The sequence below is a fragment of the Scylla paramamosain genome, chromosome 41 (assembly GCF_035594125.1).
Source record: "Scylla paramamosain isolate STU-SP2022 chromosome 41, ASM3559412v1, whole genome shotgun sequence".
Classification (NCBI taxonomy): Eukaryota; Metazoa; Arthropoda; class Malacostraca; order Decapoda; family Portunidae; genus Scylla; species Scylla paramamosain.
In genome coordinates this window covers 8,131,967-8,151,966 of record NC_087191.1, presented here as the reverse complement: position 1 = coordinate 8,151,966, position 20,000 = coordinate 8,131,967, and the positions used below count along the sequence as shown (strand labels likewise).

At 42.9% G+C, this 20,000-nt stretch overlaps 2 protein-coding genes across 2 annotated transcripts in view; one reads left to right on the top strand and one right to left on the bottom strand.

Annotated features, from left to right (window-relative positions):
• The window catches only part of LOC135092912 (sestrin-2-like), a 33,539-nt gene extending 22,786 nt beyond the window's left edge, over window positions 1-10,753 (top strand). Inside the window, 4 exon segments of the mRNA XM_063991695.1 lie at window positions 218-383; window positions 1,959-2,149; window positions 2,961-3,108; window positions 4,000-10,753. Of these exon segments, the coding sequence (XP_063847765.1) occupies window positions 218-383; window positions 1,959-2,149; window positions 2,961-3,108; window positions 4,000-4,086 (592 nt within the window). The 3' untranslated portion in view covers window positions 4,087-10,753.
• Window positions 10,754-13,368: 2,615 nt separating this feature from the next.
• The window catches only part of LOC135092961 (uncharacterized), a 13,694-nt gene continuing 7,062 nt past the window's right edge, over window positions 13,369-20,000 (bottom strand). The window contains exons 3-6 of the mRNA XM_063991785.1: window positions 17,844-17,990; window positions 15,541-15,661; window positions 15,022-15,105; window positions 13,369-14,902 (exon numbers count right to left, since the gene is read on the bottom strand). Coding sequence (XP_063847855.1) covers window positions 14,043-14,902; window positions 15,022-15,105; window positions 15,541-15,661; window positions 17,844-17,990 — 1,212 coding nt within the window. The 3' untranslated portion in view covers window positions 13,369-14,042. The remainder of the gene's footprint in view (window positions 14,903-15,021; window positions 15,106-15,540; window positions 15,662-17,843; window positions 17,991-20,000) is intronic.

Below are 20,000 nucleotides of genomic sequence, written 5' to 3'. Positions count from 1 at the left end.
ACACCAACACCCTCCTAACGTAACCTAAACTAACTAACTAATCAATCCTTTACTAACGACACTAACTATTCATCTTATAACTTACAACAGCACCTCTCCTTTAAGCACCAACACTCTCCTAACATAACCTAACCTAACACCCTCCTAACCTAACCTAACCTAACCAACACCTTAACCTAACAAGCCCTCTATACAAACAGCCCTCTTTCACCCACAGTTTTGAGAAGCTAAAGAAACAGACAGCCAACATTTCCACTCCCGACGTGGAGTGTGTGCCAGACAGCCAGGGGCGGTACGAACATCTCTCGCCCGACAGGGACTACATGTACACAGACTTCAGCAAGAGGGGGGAGAAGACTGCTGTGCCCACGCTGAAGTCGCAGGTGAGAGGGGAAGGAGTGATGGGGTACGGATGGAGGAAAAGGAAAGGATGAGAAGCAAGGGAGGATATAGAGGGAGGGAGAAAAAGATGAGGAATAAAGCAAGACAAGAAAGAGGGAAGGAAATAGAGGAAGGGAGGATATAGAGTGAGGTAAAGAAAGGAAGGAAAGACAGGAAAGTGAGAATAAGTAGAAAAGGAGAGAAGGAAGGAAAGGTGAGGAAAAGGAAAAGAATTGAGAAAAGTAAAAAAGGACAAATGAGAGAAAGGAAGGTTAGGCAGGGAGGGAGAGAAGGAAAGGGAAAAGGAAGGAAAGTTGGGAGGATAGCAAAAGGAGAGAGAGAAAGTAGGGAGGGGTGGAAGAAAGGAGATAGGAGAGAAGAAAAAATGAAAAAAAAAAGGGATAGGGAAATGGAAGAAAATATGAAAGAAAAGCCAGAGAGAGAGAGAGAGAGAGAGAGAGAGAGAGAGAGAGAGAGAGAGAGAGAGAGAGAGAGAGAGAGAGAGAGAGAGAGAGAGAGAGAGCACAATTTATCTAGAGAATGAGAAATAGAGACAATTAAGAGTTACCATGTATGTATGAATGTGTGCGTGTGTGTGTGTGTGTGTGTGTGTGTGTGTGTGTGTGTGTGTGTGTGTGTGTGTGTGTGTGTGTGTGTGTGTCCAGTACCCAATGATCTCAGTAGCAGATAAAACAGAAGCCTAAATACAAATCTTTATCTCAGTCTCTTTCTCTATCTGTCTTACAAGGAGACAGGGAGAGAGGAGGGAGGGAGAGATAGGAGGACCCCAAATCATGTTCCTCCCAGCAAACAGAGATAGAGAGAGGAAAGATAAGGGAGAGAGAGAGAGAGAGATAGAGACAGAGACTGGGAAATTGTGTTTATAATTATGATGTATCTCTATTTTTCTTTTTTTTTCTATAATTTTGTTTCTAATTATTTTTTTATTATTATTCTTATTTCTTATTTTTTGTTCTCTTTTCTGTGGTTCTATTTATTATTTTAGTTCTTTGTACAGTTTATATTCATCTGTTAGTCTTGTTTTCATTCATCTCTCAGCCTTTTCTGCAGCTTCCATTCATCACTCAGCCTTTTCTGCAGCTTCCATTCATCACTCACTCCTTCATATTGTCTCCTCTCTACTTCATTATTTTTTCTACAGTTGTGTCCTTCATTCAGTCCTTTATTCAGTCATGTATAGATTCCAGTCACCCTTCACCATACATTCCTAACACCCTGCTTCCCTACACAGGATTCTCAGTCACTCTCAGTTCTCTCCACACTCATCCTTACTTAACACAGATTCCACTTAGCCCTCAGCCTCATACTAGCATCCTCTCCACACTCACCCTTACCTCCCACAGACACCACTCACCCACCCTCCCCCTTCAGGACTGCATGGGAGGACTACAGCTCTTCCTGTTCTCTCCCAGGCAGAATTTAATCACGTCTTCACACACTTTTCTGGCACAGATTCCACTTAGCCCTCAACCTCGTACTAGCATCCTCTCCACGCTCACCCTTACCTCCCACAGACACCATTCACCCACACCACTAGTAACACCCTCTCTTTTCAGGACTGTTCATGGGAGGACCACGGCTTCTCCCTGCTCAGTGAATTGTACAGCCAAGTAGCAGACCTCTTAGACGACAAGTTCAAAACAGCGTACAGCCTCACCTACTTCACCTGTGGCCACGAGACTCACATAGACACCTTCCCCTTCAGGCGTGGTGTTTGGAACTACCTCCATTGCCTCTATGGGATCAGGTGAGGGGGAGAGGAAGTAAGGTTTGTGTGTGGGTAGATGTAGAGGATTAGGTAAGAAAAGTGAGATTGTGTCTTTGTGTGTGTGTGTGGGGTTTGGTGGTAAGGAAGGAAGAGGAAAGGTGTTTTTTGGGAGTGAAAGGAAAGGAATGGGGTGTATTTTGGAGGGATGGAGGGAAAGAAAGTGAGAGAAAGAGAGAGAGAGAGAGAGAAAGGATATGTGTGTGTGTGTGTGTGTGTTTGTGTTATAAACTGACAGAAAAGAAGTGTTTGAAAATGTAAGAAAAGGACTGTGCTTTGGGGGTAGAGAGAGAGAGAGAGAGAGAGAGAGAGAGAGAGAGAGAGAGAGAGAGAGAGAGAGAGAGAGAGAGAGAGAGAGAGAGAGAGAGAGAGAGAATATGTTTGTGTGTGTTAGTGCGTGTTAGAAACTATGACAAATTAAACGTGTTTGGAAATGAGAAAACAAGGAGCATTTCTGTGAACAAGAGAGATAGATACACACACACACACACACACACACACACACACACACACACACACACACACACACACACACACACACACACACACACACACACACACACACACACACACACACACACACACACACACACACACACACACACACACACACACACACACACACACACACATGGAAGTGCTCAGTAGAAAAGACCTAATGAAAATATGACATGAGAGACACAAGAGGACATGAAAGAAAGATGACAAAAGATAGTTACAGAAGAAATAAGAGAACACACACCAGGCCACCACAGGACCCCCAGCCACCTCAATAACACTCTCCACCACACAGGCACGACGACTACGACTACAGCCAGATCAACCAGCTGCTGGAGAGGAACCTGAAGCTGTTCCTGAAGACTGTGGCCTGCTACCCGGAGAAGCTGAGCTGTACTGAGCCCAACCTCTCCCTCATGAAGGGCTTCCAGCAGAGCGAAAAGGTCAGTGGTGGTAGTAGTGGTGGTGGTGGTTAGTATATTCATGACTCAATTTTGTACTCATATGTTGCCCTTAGTTTCAGGTTTTCTTTATTCATTGTTCTATAGGAGGTTTGTGTGGATAAATATGATAGGCCTATGTCCAGTGATCTGTACAGTGATAGGTGAATGATATCTACACACACACACACACACACACACACACACACACACACACACACACACACACACACACACACACACACACACACACACACACACACACACACACACACACACACACACACACACACACACACACACACACTTTTCCTTCTCAGTTCAGGTCCTTCCTCATAGGTTGGATTACGGGAGAACTCCTTACAAGATATATATGACAGTACTGCTTCCATCCATTCATCCATATTAATCCTCTTTGGCTCTTTTTCCATGGGGATTGGCACCTTAGTGGGTCTTTTTTACTTAGATTGTGTTGTTCTTAGCCAATGCCCCTCTTGCATAGAAACACGCGCACACACACACACACACACACACACACACACACACACACACACACACACACACACACACACACACACACACACACACACACACACACACACACACACACACACACACACACACACACACACACACACACACACACACACACACTCACTTCCCTCTCATTCCAGCACCTCTTTACTCATAGATTGAATTACAGGAGCTGTTATGCAGATGATATATATGTACTGCTTTCAATGATCCACTCACTCACACACTCATTTTTTCCCTCTCATTCCACTTCCTTACTTATAGATTGGATTATAGGAACCCGTTGAATGACATATACGTATTGCTTCGAACGATTCACACTCGCACACACTCACGCACTCACTTTCCCTCTCATTCCAGGTGCATGTTATGATCTTGGTTCTGGAGGCTCGTCTGCAGGCTGAGCTCCTCCATGCCCTCAGATCTTTAGGCCACTGCTTCATGTAGGCGCTGTAGGAGCCGTCACGCAGCCCCACCACAGCTCTGTGCAGCCTGATCAAGTTACCATTAGTGTTGCTACAGCTCCTCTTGGCCTGGTGAAGCTCCACACACCGACACAGCTACACACAGTTGGTGGAGGTTTTATCATGTTACTGGAAGCCTATGCAGTCTGTTTTAAGCCACACAGATTCTTATTACAGCCCAGTATAGCCTGTTTAAAGCTCTCATATATTATTACAACTCTATGCAGCCTGTTTAAGCCCTTACAATCTTATTACAGCTCAGTACAGCCTGTTTACTATTATTACATGCCCCTACATTCTCTAATAACCCCTATGTAATCTTCTGTAGCCCTTTACACTCTTAATACAGCCCATTACAGTGTGTTTAAGGTTACCACTATTACTACATGCCCTTTGCAGTTTGTTCAAGCCCCTACATTCTCTCTTAAGCCCAATAATCTGCCATACCCCTATGCATTCTTGTTACATCTTAGTACAGTCTGTTCAAACCCTCCTACATTCTTACCACGCCCCTGTACAAAGTGATGAAGCCTTCCGTATCATCACACCCCTATGCAGTTTGTTCTGTAGCTCCCAAACTATCCTTGAAAATAAGAGGTGTACATTCTGACACAATGGACGATATTATTTGATGCATTTGGTGATCGTGGTGGCAACAGTTGGCAGCCCTGCACACTAGGGAGACAGATCAACATATCAGCATAACGTCAAGCCACGCATACCAACCTTACCAATGCTACACATGATCAGGTAGCAGGTTTTATATTGTTCGTCATGCCACAGTTCACACCACACTTTAAAGACAGTTTTGGGAGGTGCTGTACAATCCCCATGCACTGTTTGACCCTCACTTGTTCTGCTATACACCACACAAACATCGATGAAGCTCAGAGGCACAATTATCTGCCGTAAACCTAAGTCACTCATGAGATTGCCATATATATAGTAGATAACTAAGTATTATGGAAAAGATATGGTTAGTTTGAAGTGTAAGGATGAATGTTTCTGTGTATTCTATTATTTTCATTTATTTATTAACTTTATTGACTTCATAGCAAAGAAAAGAGTAATGTTTTGGGATAGCTAAGACAAGTGTGAATTTTAAAAGTGTATGAAAAAAAGGGGAATTTGTGAAGATACTACTGTTTTCTTGGCACTGCTGTTGTGTGAGGGGTGAAGGATTGGCAGGGACATGAAAAGTGTAGACAATAGACAGACAGATGTGTGGTGGGATTTGTAGCTTGGCAGGTGTGTCTGGGTGCAAATCTGTAGCCAAGCAGATGTGTGATGCTGCAAATGACAGATAAGTAGGTGTGTGATGTGATTTGCAGCTTATGAGATGTGTCAAGATGCAAATTATGATCAAATAAGTGTGTGCAGATGCATTTATGATTGGGCAGGTGTGTGAAAGTGCAAATTTGTCACTAGATATGTATAGTACAACAAATGATGGATAAACAGGTGTCTGATGTGATTACAGTTCAACAGATGTGCCAAGATCCAATTTATGATTATACAGGTGTGTGTTTAGATGCATTTGTGGTCATGCAGGTGTGTGAAGGTGATTTACCATGCAGTTTGGTAGGTATATATGCATGCATGTACGAGTATGTACTTGTGTATGTGTAGGTGCAGAAAACACACTTAACTCCACACTGGTGCTGCTGAGTGGAAGAAAGATGGAAGAAAATGGAAGAAAGGGTCTTAAGGAGCTGTAGTCTTTTGTACATAACTCAGTCTTGTTTAGTTTTTACTCTACCCATTTGTTTGTTTACGTTTTGTCTCAAGATGGCAGAAGGGGAGGAGGCGAGATGTGTAGACAGTGTTTGGTGTGATGTGGAAGAACAGGATAAAGGATTGTAGTATGGAGGGTTAAAGATCAGGATACTGCAAGGATATAGAGTGTTGGATCAGGCATGGGTACCGAAATAAGGTGTTGGAGTGAAGGATAGAAGGTTGAAACATTGCAAGGAAGGAGTGTTAAGTAGAAGGAACTGCAGGAGGGTTAAAGATTAGGATACTGCAAGGATATAGAGTGTTGGATCAAGCATGGGTAATGAAATAAAGTGTTGGGGTGCTTGAAAAGAGTAAAATAAACGATAGAATGCAGGAATATTACAAGGAAGGAGTGCTAAGGAGAAAGAAATACAGGATAGAGGGTTGGAATGCTTAAGAGAAGGGCATGAAGGACTTAAGTTAGGATATAAAGTGTTGGATCAAATATATGAGTTAGGATACTCGTATTGGAAGAATAAAGCATTGGAGTGTTTTAAAGAGTATTATGAAGAATAGGAGGCTGGATGTTGCAAGGAAAGAGTATCAGATTGCTTAGAAGAGAAGTATATGGCATCTAAGACTACATATTGCAAGGGTTATAGAGTGTTGGATTGGTATAGGAGTTAGGACATTGGAAGGATAAAGTATTGGAGTGCTTTAAAGAGTATTATGAAGAATAGAAGGCTGGATGTTGCAGGGAAAGAGTATGAAAGAGTGTTAGATTGTTTATAAGTGATATGTGCTGAGGATACACCAGAACACACTCAGAACTTACAAATGAAGTGTTTGTAAGAGAATGACTGGTGAAAGAAAGGATTGATTATGATAAGGAGAGGAAGGATACAGTAATTAATGGTTAGATGTCTATTTTTAAACCCTATAACTGGACTTCAAAATAGCAACACACCAGAACACACTCACTTTTAAATATGATGGTGATAGAAAGAGTAGAAAGGATTGATAGTGATGAAGAGAGGGACAAAACAGGGATAAATAGTAAGATGTCTACTTTGAAACCCTCTTGTTGGGATTTCAAAGTAACAAAACACCAGAACATGTAAATATAATGCTTGTAAGTGTGTCTGGTGGTAGAAAGAACTGATAGCGATAAAGAGAGACAAAACAGGGATTAATGGCAAGACCTCTACTGGGATTTCAAAGTAACAACACACCAAAACACACTCATAACTTGTAAATAAGATGCTTTTAACTTAAGATTCACCTGTGTTATCTGTGGCTTGAGATAATTACAGGCCAGAACAGGTAAATTATTTTTGTGCTTGTGAGGGAGTTGGTGGCTGTGTCTTTTACTGGGCCATCGTCTCGTAGTGCTTGTGACAGCTTGTGAGAGTCAAAATTATATGTAGCTAGTAAGGAAATGTTTTTTATATTGCTAGTGATAGAGATGAGATTCTATAGCTGGCTGTCTGTTTGTGTGTGTGTGTGTGTGTGTGTGTGTGTGTGTGTGTGTGTGTGTGTGTGTGTGTGTGTGTATACTTTTGAAGCAACAGAAGTATAAGTTTATATTTTGCCCTCTTGTAAAATTGTGCAGCTTGTTTGTATGAGTGTGTGTGTGTGTGTGTGTGTGTGTGTGTGTGTGTGTGTGTGTGTGTGTGTGTGTGTGTGCGTGAACAGTACGATAATTTAAAGAGAGAGGTATGATGTTTTCTTATCTCCCACACAATTTATGAATAGAGTGTATAATAATTTAAAATATTTCTTGTTTATCAGATTGTACAGTGTATGAGAAAATATGTACAATAATTTACAGAACCACTTTGATAAATGTGTGCATATGATGTACAATGAGAGGCATATGATTGTTTATGTGTGAGAACATGTACAATGATTAACAGAAAGGTATGACTTCCTTACCCATTCAATAAATATGTGCATATAATGTACAGTAATCACAGGAGAGGTATGATAGTTAACACGATATATAATGTACAATAATTTCAAGCGAGGTATGACATTCTCGTCGTCCCACGTGGAAACTGTACAGCTTTTGTATACGTGTATGCATGTATGTACGTATGTATGTATGTATGTGATATGTACAATAATTTCAAGTGAGGTACAACATTTAAATCATCCCTTGTGGAAACTTTATGCGTGTACGTACGTGTGTGTGTAGACTGCCAGCGATGTGCATTGACGCGTACTGTGTATGCAGCGAGTGGCGATGGTGATGATAGTACCCATATATATATTTTTCATACTTTGCCACATTCATTGTAGTGCAGGATGGGTGTTGGTCATGTGTCACTGTGCTGAGGGGCGGCTGGAGGCAGGCGGGGTGAGGCAGGGCTGAGGGAGGGATGGGTGGAGTGTGTGTGTGTGTGTGTGTGTGTGTGTGTGTGTGTGTGTGTGTGTGTCGTCATATTTATCGTATATCACCATTAAGAAATAACATTAACCATTAACCAATATAATGTTAATGACTTCTTGTGTATCCATAAAAGTAAACAAACTGACCAAGATAATAACATAAATAATGATGATAATAATGATAAGTTCATTTATATCACATTAAGATTAGACCATTAACCAAAACAACAACAACAATAAAAATAATAACAACATCAATAATAATAACTCTTCATATCATAACATCCTCATGATAACAATAACAACTAATAACACCATATAAAACAACAATAACAACAATAACAATAACAACCGCTTACCTGTCATTAATGAGGAAACACACACCATTTTGCCCACCCCTTCCCCCCACAACAAGCCATGCCTCCCTCCAGCTGAATCTCGTAAAGGCAGTGTGTGTGTGTGTGTGTGTGTGTGTGTGTGTGTGTGTGTGTGTGTGTGTTACCAGTGTTACTATACTTGTTACAATGACTAGCTATATTTAATTGGTCATTTTGGAGTGTTGTCGTTTGTACAGATAATGCTAATGTACCTGCTGTGTGTGTGTGTGTGTGTGTGTGTGTGTGTGTGTGTGTGTGTGGTGTGTGTGTGTGTGTGTGTGTGTGTGTGTTGTCATTGTTTATGTTGGAAAAGCTTTTGTATATTTTATAAGGTTATTAATTGATTATGTGTACTTTCTATCATGTTTGGCTCAGTGTGTGTGTGTGTGTGTGTGTGTGTGTGTGTGTGTGTGTGTGTGTGTGTGTGTGTGTGTGTGTGTGTGTGTGTGTGTTGTCATTGTTTATGTTGGAAAAGCTTTTGTATATTTTATAAGGTTATTAATTGATTATGTGTACTTTCTATCATGTTTGGCTCAGTGTGTGTGTGTGTGTGTGTGTGTGTGTGTGTGTGTGTGTGTGTGTGTGTGTGTGTGTGTGTGTGTGTGTGTGTGTGTGTGCATATAATAATCCATCCTTATTCTCTCTTACACACACACACACACACACACACACACACACACACACACACACACACACACACACACACACACACACACACACACACACACACACACACACACACAGGTATGCCAGCCTTCTCTCTTGTTGCCTGTGTTAATTGAAGGATTACCTGGATAATTAACCTGCATATACTACCTACATAATTATATTACACAGATTACATGTAGATTATTATTATTATTATTATTATTATTATTATTTTTATTTTTATTATTATTATTATTATTATTATTATTATTTTTATTATTATTATTATTATTATTATTATTATTATTATTATTATTATTATTATTATTATTATTATTATCATAAGCAAGATTAATTTCCTTGATTTTTTTCTATAAATTTAATCCTTGTTATTATTTTTTGTGTTTATCAAATACAATAATAAGTAAAGATTAAATTCATAGAAACACATTGCTAAAAAGTTTCTTTATATTGTTTTTTATTTATTTATTTTTTATTTTGGGGGGTTATGTAATTGTAAAAGAATTAAGTTAGATTGCTTATTTTATTTATTTATTTTTTATCAGTTTATTTATTTTTGTTTTTTATTTTTTCATTTTATATTTTCTACTTATTATTTTGTTTCAGTTTATATTTATTAGATTTCGTACATTTGCTCAAACTGATTCTTTGAGTCGTAAATACTTCCTCGCTCTCACTCACTCACTCACTCACTCACTCACTCACTCATATCTAATTCATCATCTTATATGCTATGTTAAGTATTAATCTCTCTCTCTCTCTCTCTCTCTCTCTCTCTCTCTCTCTCTCTCTCTCTCTCTCTCTCTCTCTCTCTCTCTCTCTCTCTCTCTCTCTCTCTCTCTCTCTCTCTCTCTCTCTCTCTCTCTCTCATACTACAAAGAAAAGTGAGATTTGTATATATGTGTGTGTGTGTGCGTGTGTGTGTGTGTGTGTGTGTGTGTGTGTGTGTGTGTGTGTGCGTGCAAACTTTCATAAATTACTTAGTTGTGAATGATTTTTTTTTTTTTATCTAACTCAAAAAAATTTAATTATATTTTCTTCCATTATTCATTCTCATCATTCATCTTAATTTTGATCGGCTTAATACATCATTAATATTTTGCCGTGATACATGTTTTGTTTTTGTTTTTGTATAATTTTGTTTGTTCCAAGAGGCATTCTCTCTCTCTCTCTCGTCTCTCTCTCTCTCTCTCTCTCTCTCTCTCTCTCTCTCTCTCTCTCTCTCTCTCTCTCTCTCTCTCTCTCTGGACAGTGTAGTTTTTGTAAATATGTGTGTATGTGTGTGTGTGTGAGTGAGTGAGTGACTGTTTGAATGACTGACTGGCTCTGAGTTGCCTGAATTCTATTATTATTATTATTATTATTAAGTCAGTTTTACATTTAAGTCACTTCCGTCGTTTGCTCATAGTATTAAAAGAAAGGAAGGAAGGATGAAATTATGTACAGTTTTAAGTATATGAAAATTAATAATAAAAAATCCATCATGATATTCTTGTACGTGTGTGTATTATTGAACCTTGAAGTGTGTTGCCACTAATTGTTGCGGGATTATGATGATTATGGTGTTTTTTTATTTGTGTGTAGGTTATTGTTATGTTATTTAATGTTCATAATCGCACGATATTAACAATTATAGCGATAAAGAAAAAATATAAAAAAGTACGATAATCAACAAATAACGGGGATTTTACAATGAATCAGCATTGACAAAATGCCCGCATACCATAACAGTAAAACACCTTTGAAACAAACATCAAAACTAAAAAAAAAAGAGACAGACATATATAACATTTCATAACTACACAATATTAAGATTTATAGACAGCGATCAAACATAAAAAAAAAAAAAGTTATACGAAAAGTACGATGATCAGCAAGTGGCGGGAGATTTAAATATCTGGATGACGTCACAGTGTAGTGTAAACAAGGACGTGTGAGGGGAGGGAGGGAGTGTTACAGTGAGAGAAAAACCTTCATTACAGCATACGGAATACACACAGAAGGCGGGAACCAGCAAAGGAAGGACAAGAGATACTGGTAAGTACGGTACTGTGTTATTAACCGTTATTATTGTGTAACTTAGTGGTAATATGAAGATTAATGAAGAACAGGGGTGATGTAAGGCCGTGTGTTTACAGTGGACATGACAAGGGTGGGAACCTGGTGGAGGTCTTCAAGTGCTACAAGGGAGGTAATGAAGTTGAAATATTACCTTACAGTCTCCGCGTACCTGTGTCACTGTTTGCTTTGTTTGTTTCTTACCTGCCTCATTATCGTGCTCATCTGCTCTACCTGGTGAATATATTTACCTGGTTTTATCATATATTCATTTACTTATTTATTTTGCTTTTGTTTATTTATGAATTTGTTTGTTTATCTGCGCACTTGTTTTTCGCTTTACATGCAACAATATCTGGTCGATGAGTTGACAGAGAGAGAGAGAGAGAGAGAGAGAGAGAGAGAGAGAGAGAGAGAGAGAAACTAGTAAGAAAAAAGTAAGCAAATATATACTTACTATTTATTCATACACTTATTCATCCCATCCACTACTACTACCACCACCACCACCACTACCTGTATCACCTTCCGAACTAAACACACAACTCTAACACACACACACACACACACACACACACACACACACACACACGGGCAGAACAAATAACACACAGGGCTAAATGTAGAAATATGTATTGTAAAAAAACTTAGATTACATAAAGGAATCCTGCAATCTCGATATGAACGCAATAAGAGAAGGAGGATTGCAAAAAGGATCGAGAGAGAGAGAGAGAGAGAGAGAGAGAGAGAGAGAGAGAGAGAGAGAGAGAGAGAGAGAGAGAGAGAGAGACGTTATATGGGGCTAATCATAAAACGAAGGGCGTACGTAACTGTACTAAGAGAGAGAGAGAGAGAGAGAGAGAGAGAGAGAGAGAGAGAGAGAGAGAGAGAGAGAGAGAGAGAGAGAGAGAGGAGACATGTAGGTAGAAGGAAAAGGAGATGAGGCGTGTGGGAGAGGAAAGAGGAAGATAAAAAAGTAAGAAAGGAGAGAAAGACGAGAGAAGGAAAAGGAGAGATGAGGAAAATGAGAGAGGAAAGAGAAAAGAAGGCAGGAAAGGAGAGGAAGACGAGAGAGGAGGGAAGAGGAAGTGAGAGAGAAGAATATTTGACCAGAGGAGAGAGGAAGGGAGAAGAGGAAGATAAGGAAAGAGATGAAAGGAGAAGAAAGAGGGAAGGAAAGAGGGAAGGTTGAGAAGAGGATAGAGGAAACGAAGGAGAATAAAGAAGAGAAAGAGAGAAAAGAAGAGGAAACAATCGGGAGAGAGGAAGGAAGAAGAGAAGAGGGAGAGAGGAGAAAGGAAGGAAGGAAGAGAGAGAAGAGGAGAGTAATGTTTGAGAGGAAAGAAAAAAAGAGGGAGAGGAGAGGAGAGAAATAAGAAAAAAAGAAGAGAAAGAAAGAGAGATGAGATAGAGAAGAGAGAAGAGAGGAAGAGGATGTGATAAAGAAGAGAAAGGAGAGGAAATACTTGAATGAAAAAAGAAAGGAAGGAAGGAAGGAAGGAAGGAAGATGAAGAGGAAAGAGAAGACAAGGAGAAGATAAGAAAGGAGTATGGAAGAAAGATGAACAAGAAGAAAGAGGGAGGAAGAAAAGACCACTAGGAGAGATGGAGATAGCGAGAGAAACAAGGAAGGAGAGAGAATGAAAGGGGAAAAGAGAGAGAGAGTTGGAGGGAAATGGGGGAGGGGGAAGGGAGAGCGAGGGGAACTTGCTTATATTTTTTCGTAATATTAGGAGAGAGAGAGAGAGAGAGAGAGAGAGAGAGAGAGAGAGAGAGAGAGAGAGAGAGAGGAGGGGGGAGGGGGAGGTGGGGACTTAGAATGGCTTGTTTTGTGATAACTATACAAGGTGTTAGAGGATTGTTGTGTGTGTGTGTGTGTGTGTGTGTGAGAGAGAGAGAGAGAGAGAGAGAGAGAGAGAGAGAGAGAGAGAGAGAGAGAGAGAACTTTAGTATTTGCATTATTTCTCGTATATATATATATATATATATATATATATATATATATATATATATATATATATATATATATATATATATATATATATATATATATATATATATATATATATATATATATTCTTTTTCTTCTTCGTCCTGCAGCATGAGGTTCCCAAGGTTGTCAATAGACAGGAGTGATTAAGTGTTTGATTGATTGTTTGTTTGTTTGTTTGTTTGTTTGGCTTGGTTTGATTCGTGAGTGAGAGGAAGTGTTTGATTGGCTGTTGAGGCGACGACCCTCCTCTTGATTGGTTGTTGCTTTTGATCCTTGTGTTCTGATTGGACGAGTCTTTGGTTGTGCTTCTGCTGTGTTTCCTTGATGGCTGTGTGTGTGTGTGTGTGTGTGTGTGTGTGTGTGTACGCTACGCCGTGCGCGGGTGGTGTCAGCAAGCGGTGTTTGAAGGGGTGCGGGCCCCGGGGGGCGCCGTCCTCGGGGCCAGAAAGCAGTGAAGCAGGGGGAAGGGGAAGGGCCGCCGCGGGGCGCCGCCTCGCCGCTGCCGCCGCCGCGCCGCGAGTGTTGAGTTGCGTGAGTCACTGAGGGAGAGAGGCGGCGGCGGCGGCAGGCGTGGGCGGCGGCGCGGCGCGGCCCGTGAAGCGTCGACTAGCCTACCTTGGCACCTTGGCGCCCCAGCACCGCCACCACCACCACCACCACAGCTGGCCTGCACCGGGCCTGTGCTGCACCACCACCACCACCACCACGCCCCGCACCGCAGCGGGTCCTTGAGCACTAGAGTGTAGCCACGGCCACGCCCGCCCCCGCCCGCAGGCGCGAGGGCGCGCTGCGGCGCGAGGACACGCCGGGCCGCCGCGGGGAGGAGCGGCGCGGGGAGCCGCAGCGAGGGGAGCCGCATCCAGCGAACCGTGAGGTGCCCGTCACCCTGGGGGAGCCGCCCCCCGCCAGCTTGGCCTGCACGCCCATCTTGGGCGAAGGCGAGGGGCGCAGCGCGGAGCGGGGGCGCCGCGGGGTCTCGGGCGTGAGTTTGAGCGGCAGCATCTCTGGGTGGGCGGCGGGCGACGCCTCCATCACAGACACGGGCTGGCGAGTGAGGCGCGAGGGCGGGCGCGTGCTGGGGCGCGCCCACCGCTCCTCGCCGCGGCGCGGGGGCGGCACGCAGCACACGGGCACCAGGCGGCACGTGCGGGCGGCGCCGTTGCGGCACGAGGCGAGGGTTGCCGCCAGCCCAGGACCCGCACCCACACCCAGGATGGTGTGGCCCGCCTCGCCGCCGCTGCCGCCACGCCCACCGCCGCCGCCGCTGCCGCCGCCCGCCGACGCCTTCCTGACAGAGGGTAGCCTGAGGGCGCCGGCCAGCCAGTCCCGGTCGGTGCGCTTGGCCTTCCCCGGGGGCTCCAGCGCCGTCTTGACGTACAGCTTGGCCTCCTGGCGGGTGCGTGACACTATTGGCGTGCCCTGTGGCGTGCGCGCCCGCACCTCGCCCTTCGGGGGCTTTACGTTGCTTCCGAAGGCGCCACCCAAGTTCCCGGGCGGCCAGTAGCGCGCCACCACCACCGTGCGCCCATCAGAGCTGCGGGCCACGCCCACGCCCACGGACCGCGTAGACTGCCACACCACCTGCGAGAACGGCCCTGGGGGGAGAGGGGGAGGGTACAGCCTGGCCCGCTGCCTGCCTGCTGCACACACTTACACACACACACACACACACACACACACACACACACACACACACACACACACACACACACACCTGCCTGGGCGAGGTCCGCGGGGCCCGGCACGTTGTACTTAAAGTTGCGTCCTGTCTCGTACCACGCGCCCACCACTGCTGTACCTGTGGGGGGAGGGGAGAGTGACGCACTGCTGCTGCACCCTCACACATTCACACCCACCCACACACACACACACACACACACACACACACACACACACACACACACACACACACACACACACACCTCACACAGCCTCCATCAACACATGTTCACCACCCATTCAACACCCTGACACCCTTCACCCTGACAACCTAATATTTACTGCCCTCCATTCCATCACCCTTCACCCTGCCACCCTCACACCTTCACCCTGACACCCCAGACCCTCCATCCCCTTACCACCATCCCAACACCACCCGTGCACCCTTCACCTCACACACGCACCCATCAACTCATCACCCCACACCTTCCACATCCACCTTAACTCTCACCCACCCACCTTCCTCCACCCACCATCCAATACTACCCACGCCCACGCCCTCTCCCACGCCCACCTGAGAGGATGTCCTTGGTGGTGGAGGTCAATATGTTTTCGCCACGCCCGTGCTCCGTGCTGTACTCAAGAAGGCCAAAATGCGCTAGTCTGTTTGCCCACGACTGGGCGTCCAGGCACAGCTGTGGCGTGGCGTGGGCGTGGTAGAGAGGGAGAAAGAGAGAGAGAGAGAGAGGGGGGGAAGAGAGAGAGTGGTGAGTAGGGGATAGGATAGATAGAGATATATTTAAAGGTAAAGATAATTGGTGTGGGCGTACCGTGGGCGTGGGCGTGGGAGAGAGAGGGAGAGGGAAAGAGGATAGGAAGGTAAAGAGATATATAGTGTTAGAGATAGAGTAATAGAGAATAGATAAATAGCGTGAGAGAGAGAGAGAGAGAGAGAGAGAGAGAGAGAGAGAGAGAGAGAGAGAGAGAGAGAGAGAGAGAGAGAGAGAGAGAGAGAAGGCAATATAAATGTATAAATGAATAAATAAAGGGAATAAAAGATGAAAGAAGTATAGATGAATTGAGAAAGAGACGAGTGAAGATAAAAAATAAATAAAGAGAGAGATAAGAAAGAAGAATGAATGAAAAGAGACATAACGAAAGGAGAGAGAAAGAGACAGAAGGACAAACAGAAAGAAGGAGATAAGGAGGAAGAAAAAAATGAAGAAAAATGAAAGAGGGTGAGGGAGGGGGAGGAGGAAGGAGAAGAGGTAGATGAATAAATAAAGGAAGAAGAGAGGAAGAGATGGAGGGAGGGAGGGAGGGAGGGAGGGAGGGGTATAGATAAGATAAGGAAGGAGGAAGGAGAGAGAGAGAGAGAGAGAGAGAGAGAGAGAGAGAGAGAGAGAGAGAGAGAGAGAGAGAGAGAGAGAGAGAGAGAGAGAGAGAAAAGTGATGATGAATGAAGGAGGAAGGAAGGTAAGAAAAAAACAAGCATATTATTATTATTATTATTATTATTATTATTATTATTATTATTATTATTATTATTATTATTATTGTTATTTTAATTATTAGTATCATCCTTACCTTTTCTTGTCCTTTCCTTGTTATGATGTTACTTCCTCCCCCTCCTCCTCCTCCTCCTCCTCCTCCTCCTCCTCCTCCTCCTCCTCCTTCTCCTTCTCCTCCTCCTCCTCCTCCTCCTCCTCCTCCTCCTCCTCCTCCTCTTTCTCTTCCTTCTCCTCCTTCTCCTCCTCTTCTTAACGCTAAGTGACTAAAAACAAAGGGATGGAGCACTAGAGAGAGAGAGAGAGAGAGAGAGAGAGAGAGAGAGAGAGAGAGAGAGAGAGAGAGAGAGAGAGAGAGAGAGAGAGAGAGCCGGAAACGCAGTAATGAGACCACAGGTAAATATTTTTACCTGTACAGCATGAGAGAGAGAGAGAGAGAGAGAGAGAGAGAGAGAGAGAGAGAGAGAGAGAGAGAGAGAGAGAGAGAGAGAGAGAGAGGAAGAGACGCAACATAAATAATGGAAGAGGGAAAGGAAGAGGAGGAGGAGGAGGAGGAGGAGGAGGAGTAGGGGGAAGAGGAGGAGAAATAGAGAGAAGGAAGAAAATTATATGTGTTTTCCCAGAGAGAGAGAGAGAGAGAGAGAGAGAGAGAGAGAGAGAGAGAGAGAGAGAGAGAGAGAGAGAAAGACTCACTCACTCAGTCACTCAGGCAGACCGTAAACATAGAGGAGAGTGAGATAGTGAGAGAGGGGAGAAAGAGGAGGAGGAAAAAGTAAAGGAGAGAGAGGAACGAGAAAGAGAGAGAGAGTGAGAGGAGGGAGAGGGGAGAGAAAACGACATAATGACTCTCCCAACAGGTAAAGCCTCTCACCTGTCCACAGAAAACGAGAGAGAGAGAGAGAGAGAGAGAGAGAGAGAGAGAGAGAGAGAGAGAGAGAGAGAGAGAGAGAGAGAGAGAGAAAGTAACAAAAATAGACATCCACTCACTCACTCACTCACTCATTCACTCACTCACTCACTCAAAAAAGAAAAAAATAGAAAAGAGAAAAAAAAGTGACTAAATTAAAGATAAAAGACAGAAATTTTGAATAACTAACAAAACAACACACACACACACACACTCTCTCTCTCTCTCTCTCTCTCTCTCTCTCTCTCTCTCTCTCTCTCTCTCTCTCACACACACACACACACAAATCGATAAAAAAAAACGAAAAAAAAAGCAAGAAAGATAGAAACGCAAAATATTAAATAAAAACGCAACGAAAACAAACAAACACTTATTCTCATCCACTCATCCACCTTCACCCTTCACCCTTCACCCTTCACCCACGCACCCACCCTCTCCCTTCACCCAGTCCCTCACACTTACCTGTTCAGACAAGACAAGTGGCGGCGCATCATGCAAAGCCCTGAATCTGTTATGTTCACTGACACACTCCAGTACAAATTGACTGTGCGCCCACTCCACCTCGCCCGTGCCCCGCTCCTGCACGCTGGCCCCGCGCCCAGACCATACCTACAACGGAGGGACAGGTGTGTAAGTTTGGAGAAGTGGAGAGGTGGAGAGAGTTAGAATGTAAAGGAATATAAAGGAAATGCAAACAGAAAAGGGATATCTGAGAGAGGAATTAGTGTTTTGGAAGTGAGAGATGGAGAGGGTGAAAATGCCACATCTGTAGTGTTAGGACAGGTGTGCTCAGGTGTGGAGAGGTGGAGAGAGGGAGTGGGCGAATGAAAGAAAAAGAGGAGAGAGGTGCGTTTATAAATTATTACACTAGAGAGGAATTAAAACACATCTGTACTATTAGAGCAGGTGTGTCCAGGTATGTGTGGGGTGTGTGGGGGGAGAAGTAGAGAAGGAGGAAGGGAGAGAGGCATGATGGGAAGAAGGTAAACAGGAGAGAAAATATAATGTTTTGGAATTAGACGGCAAGGAAATTACGAGTAAAATGCTCACTCACTCATTCAGTCAGTCAGTCAGGCAGGCAGGCAGGCAGGCAGGCAGGCAGGTAATCAGTCAGTCAGTCAGGTAGTCAGGCAGTCAGTCAGTCAGTCAGTCAGTCAGTCAGTCGGTCAGTCAAATGGTAAGGGAACAAACTGAAAGAAAAAAGTTTTGTAAGGAAAGGAAAAAGATAAGGGGAGAGAGAGAGAGAGAGAGAGAGAGAGAGAGAGAGAGAGAGAGAGAGAGAGAGAGAGAGAGAGAGAGAGAGAGAGAGAGAGAGAGAGAGAGAGAGAGAGAGAGAGAGAGAGAACCAGATGCGATTCACCGTGACACACACACACACACGCACACACACACACACACACACACACACACACACACACACGCGCACACACACAGACGTAATATTGTCGCTTCACGTCAGCCAATCATAGCTCGTGACGTCACTCATTAGCCAGCCAATCAGAGCGCAGGAAAGAGATGGCCCAGGTAGAAATAGGGTGAAGGGTGACAAAAATAGACAGAGGAGATATGGAAATAGTTTGAAGTGGTGGAAATAAGTGGAAATAGAAGGAGATATGAGAGAATAAGTTAAAAGAGATGGAATAGATGGGAAATAGTTACAAATACACGAGATATAGATAAATTGCAATAAAATACAGTAAATACAGGAAAATTAGATAGGAATTAATAAAAGATAGATGGAAATAGAGTGGAAATAGATGGAAATATGTGAGAAATAGATAGACAACCAGAAAAAATAGAGTAACAGACGATAATTAAATGCGAAGTGATAACAGATAAACAGACGCATGAGAGAGAAAGTTGAATAAGAGTAAAGCAGAAAAGAGAGAGAGAAGAAATTGATAAAAACAGGTGGAAATACGTAAAGATTGAATAAAAAGCGATAGAACAGACTGTAATTAAATTGAAATCTGATGAAAAGAAATGGAGATAAATAATAAATAGATAAAAAGAGTAAAAATTAATTGATAATGTGTAAATAAATGAAAAAGAAAAAGACAGACACGTTTTTCTCATAATAAGAAATAAGGAATAATTTTGAAACTGTTGGAAATATTACGTAGAAATTAATTAAGGAAGTTTACTGAAGGAATACAAAGGAAAGAAATGAATTATAATGAATGTAAATGATTAATGAAACAAAGGAAACATTATTATTATTATTATTGTTATTATTATTATTATTATTATTATCATTATTATTATTATTATCAGTTTCGTCTTTCGTCTCTCTCTCTCTCTCTCTCTCTCTCTCTCTCTCTCTCTCTCTCTCTCTCTCTCTCTCTCTCTCTCTCTCTCTCTCTCTCTTGCTTTACCTTAGTTCCTGCAACCTTGTATTGACCCTCTCTCTCTCTCTCTCTCTCTCTCTCTCTCTCTCTCTCTCTCTCTCTCTCTCTCTCTCTCTCTCTCTCTCTCTCTGGAAGTTATTTATTCTTATCATTCCTACATTGATTGTTGTTGTTGTTGATGTTGTTGTTGTTGATGTTGTTGTTGTTGTTGTTGTTGTTGTTGTTGTTGTTGTTGTTGTTGTTGTTGTTACTTCTACTACTACTACTACTG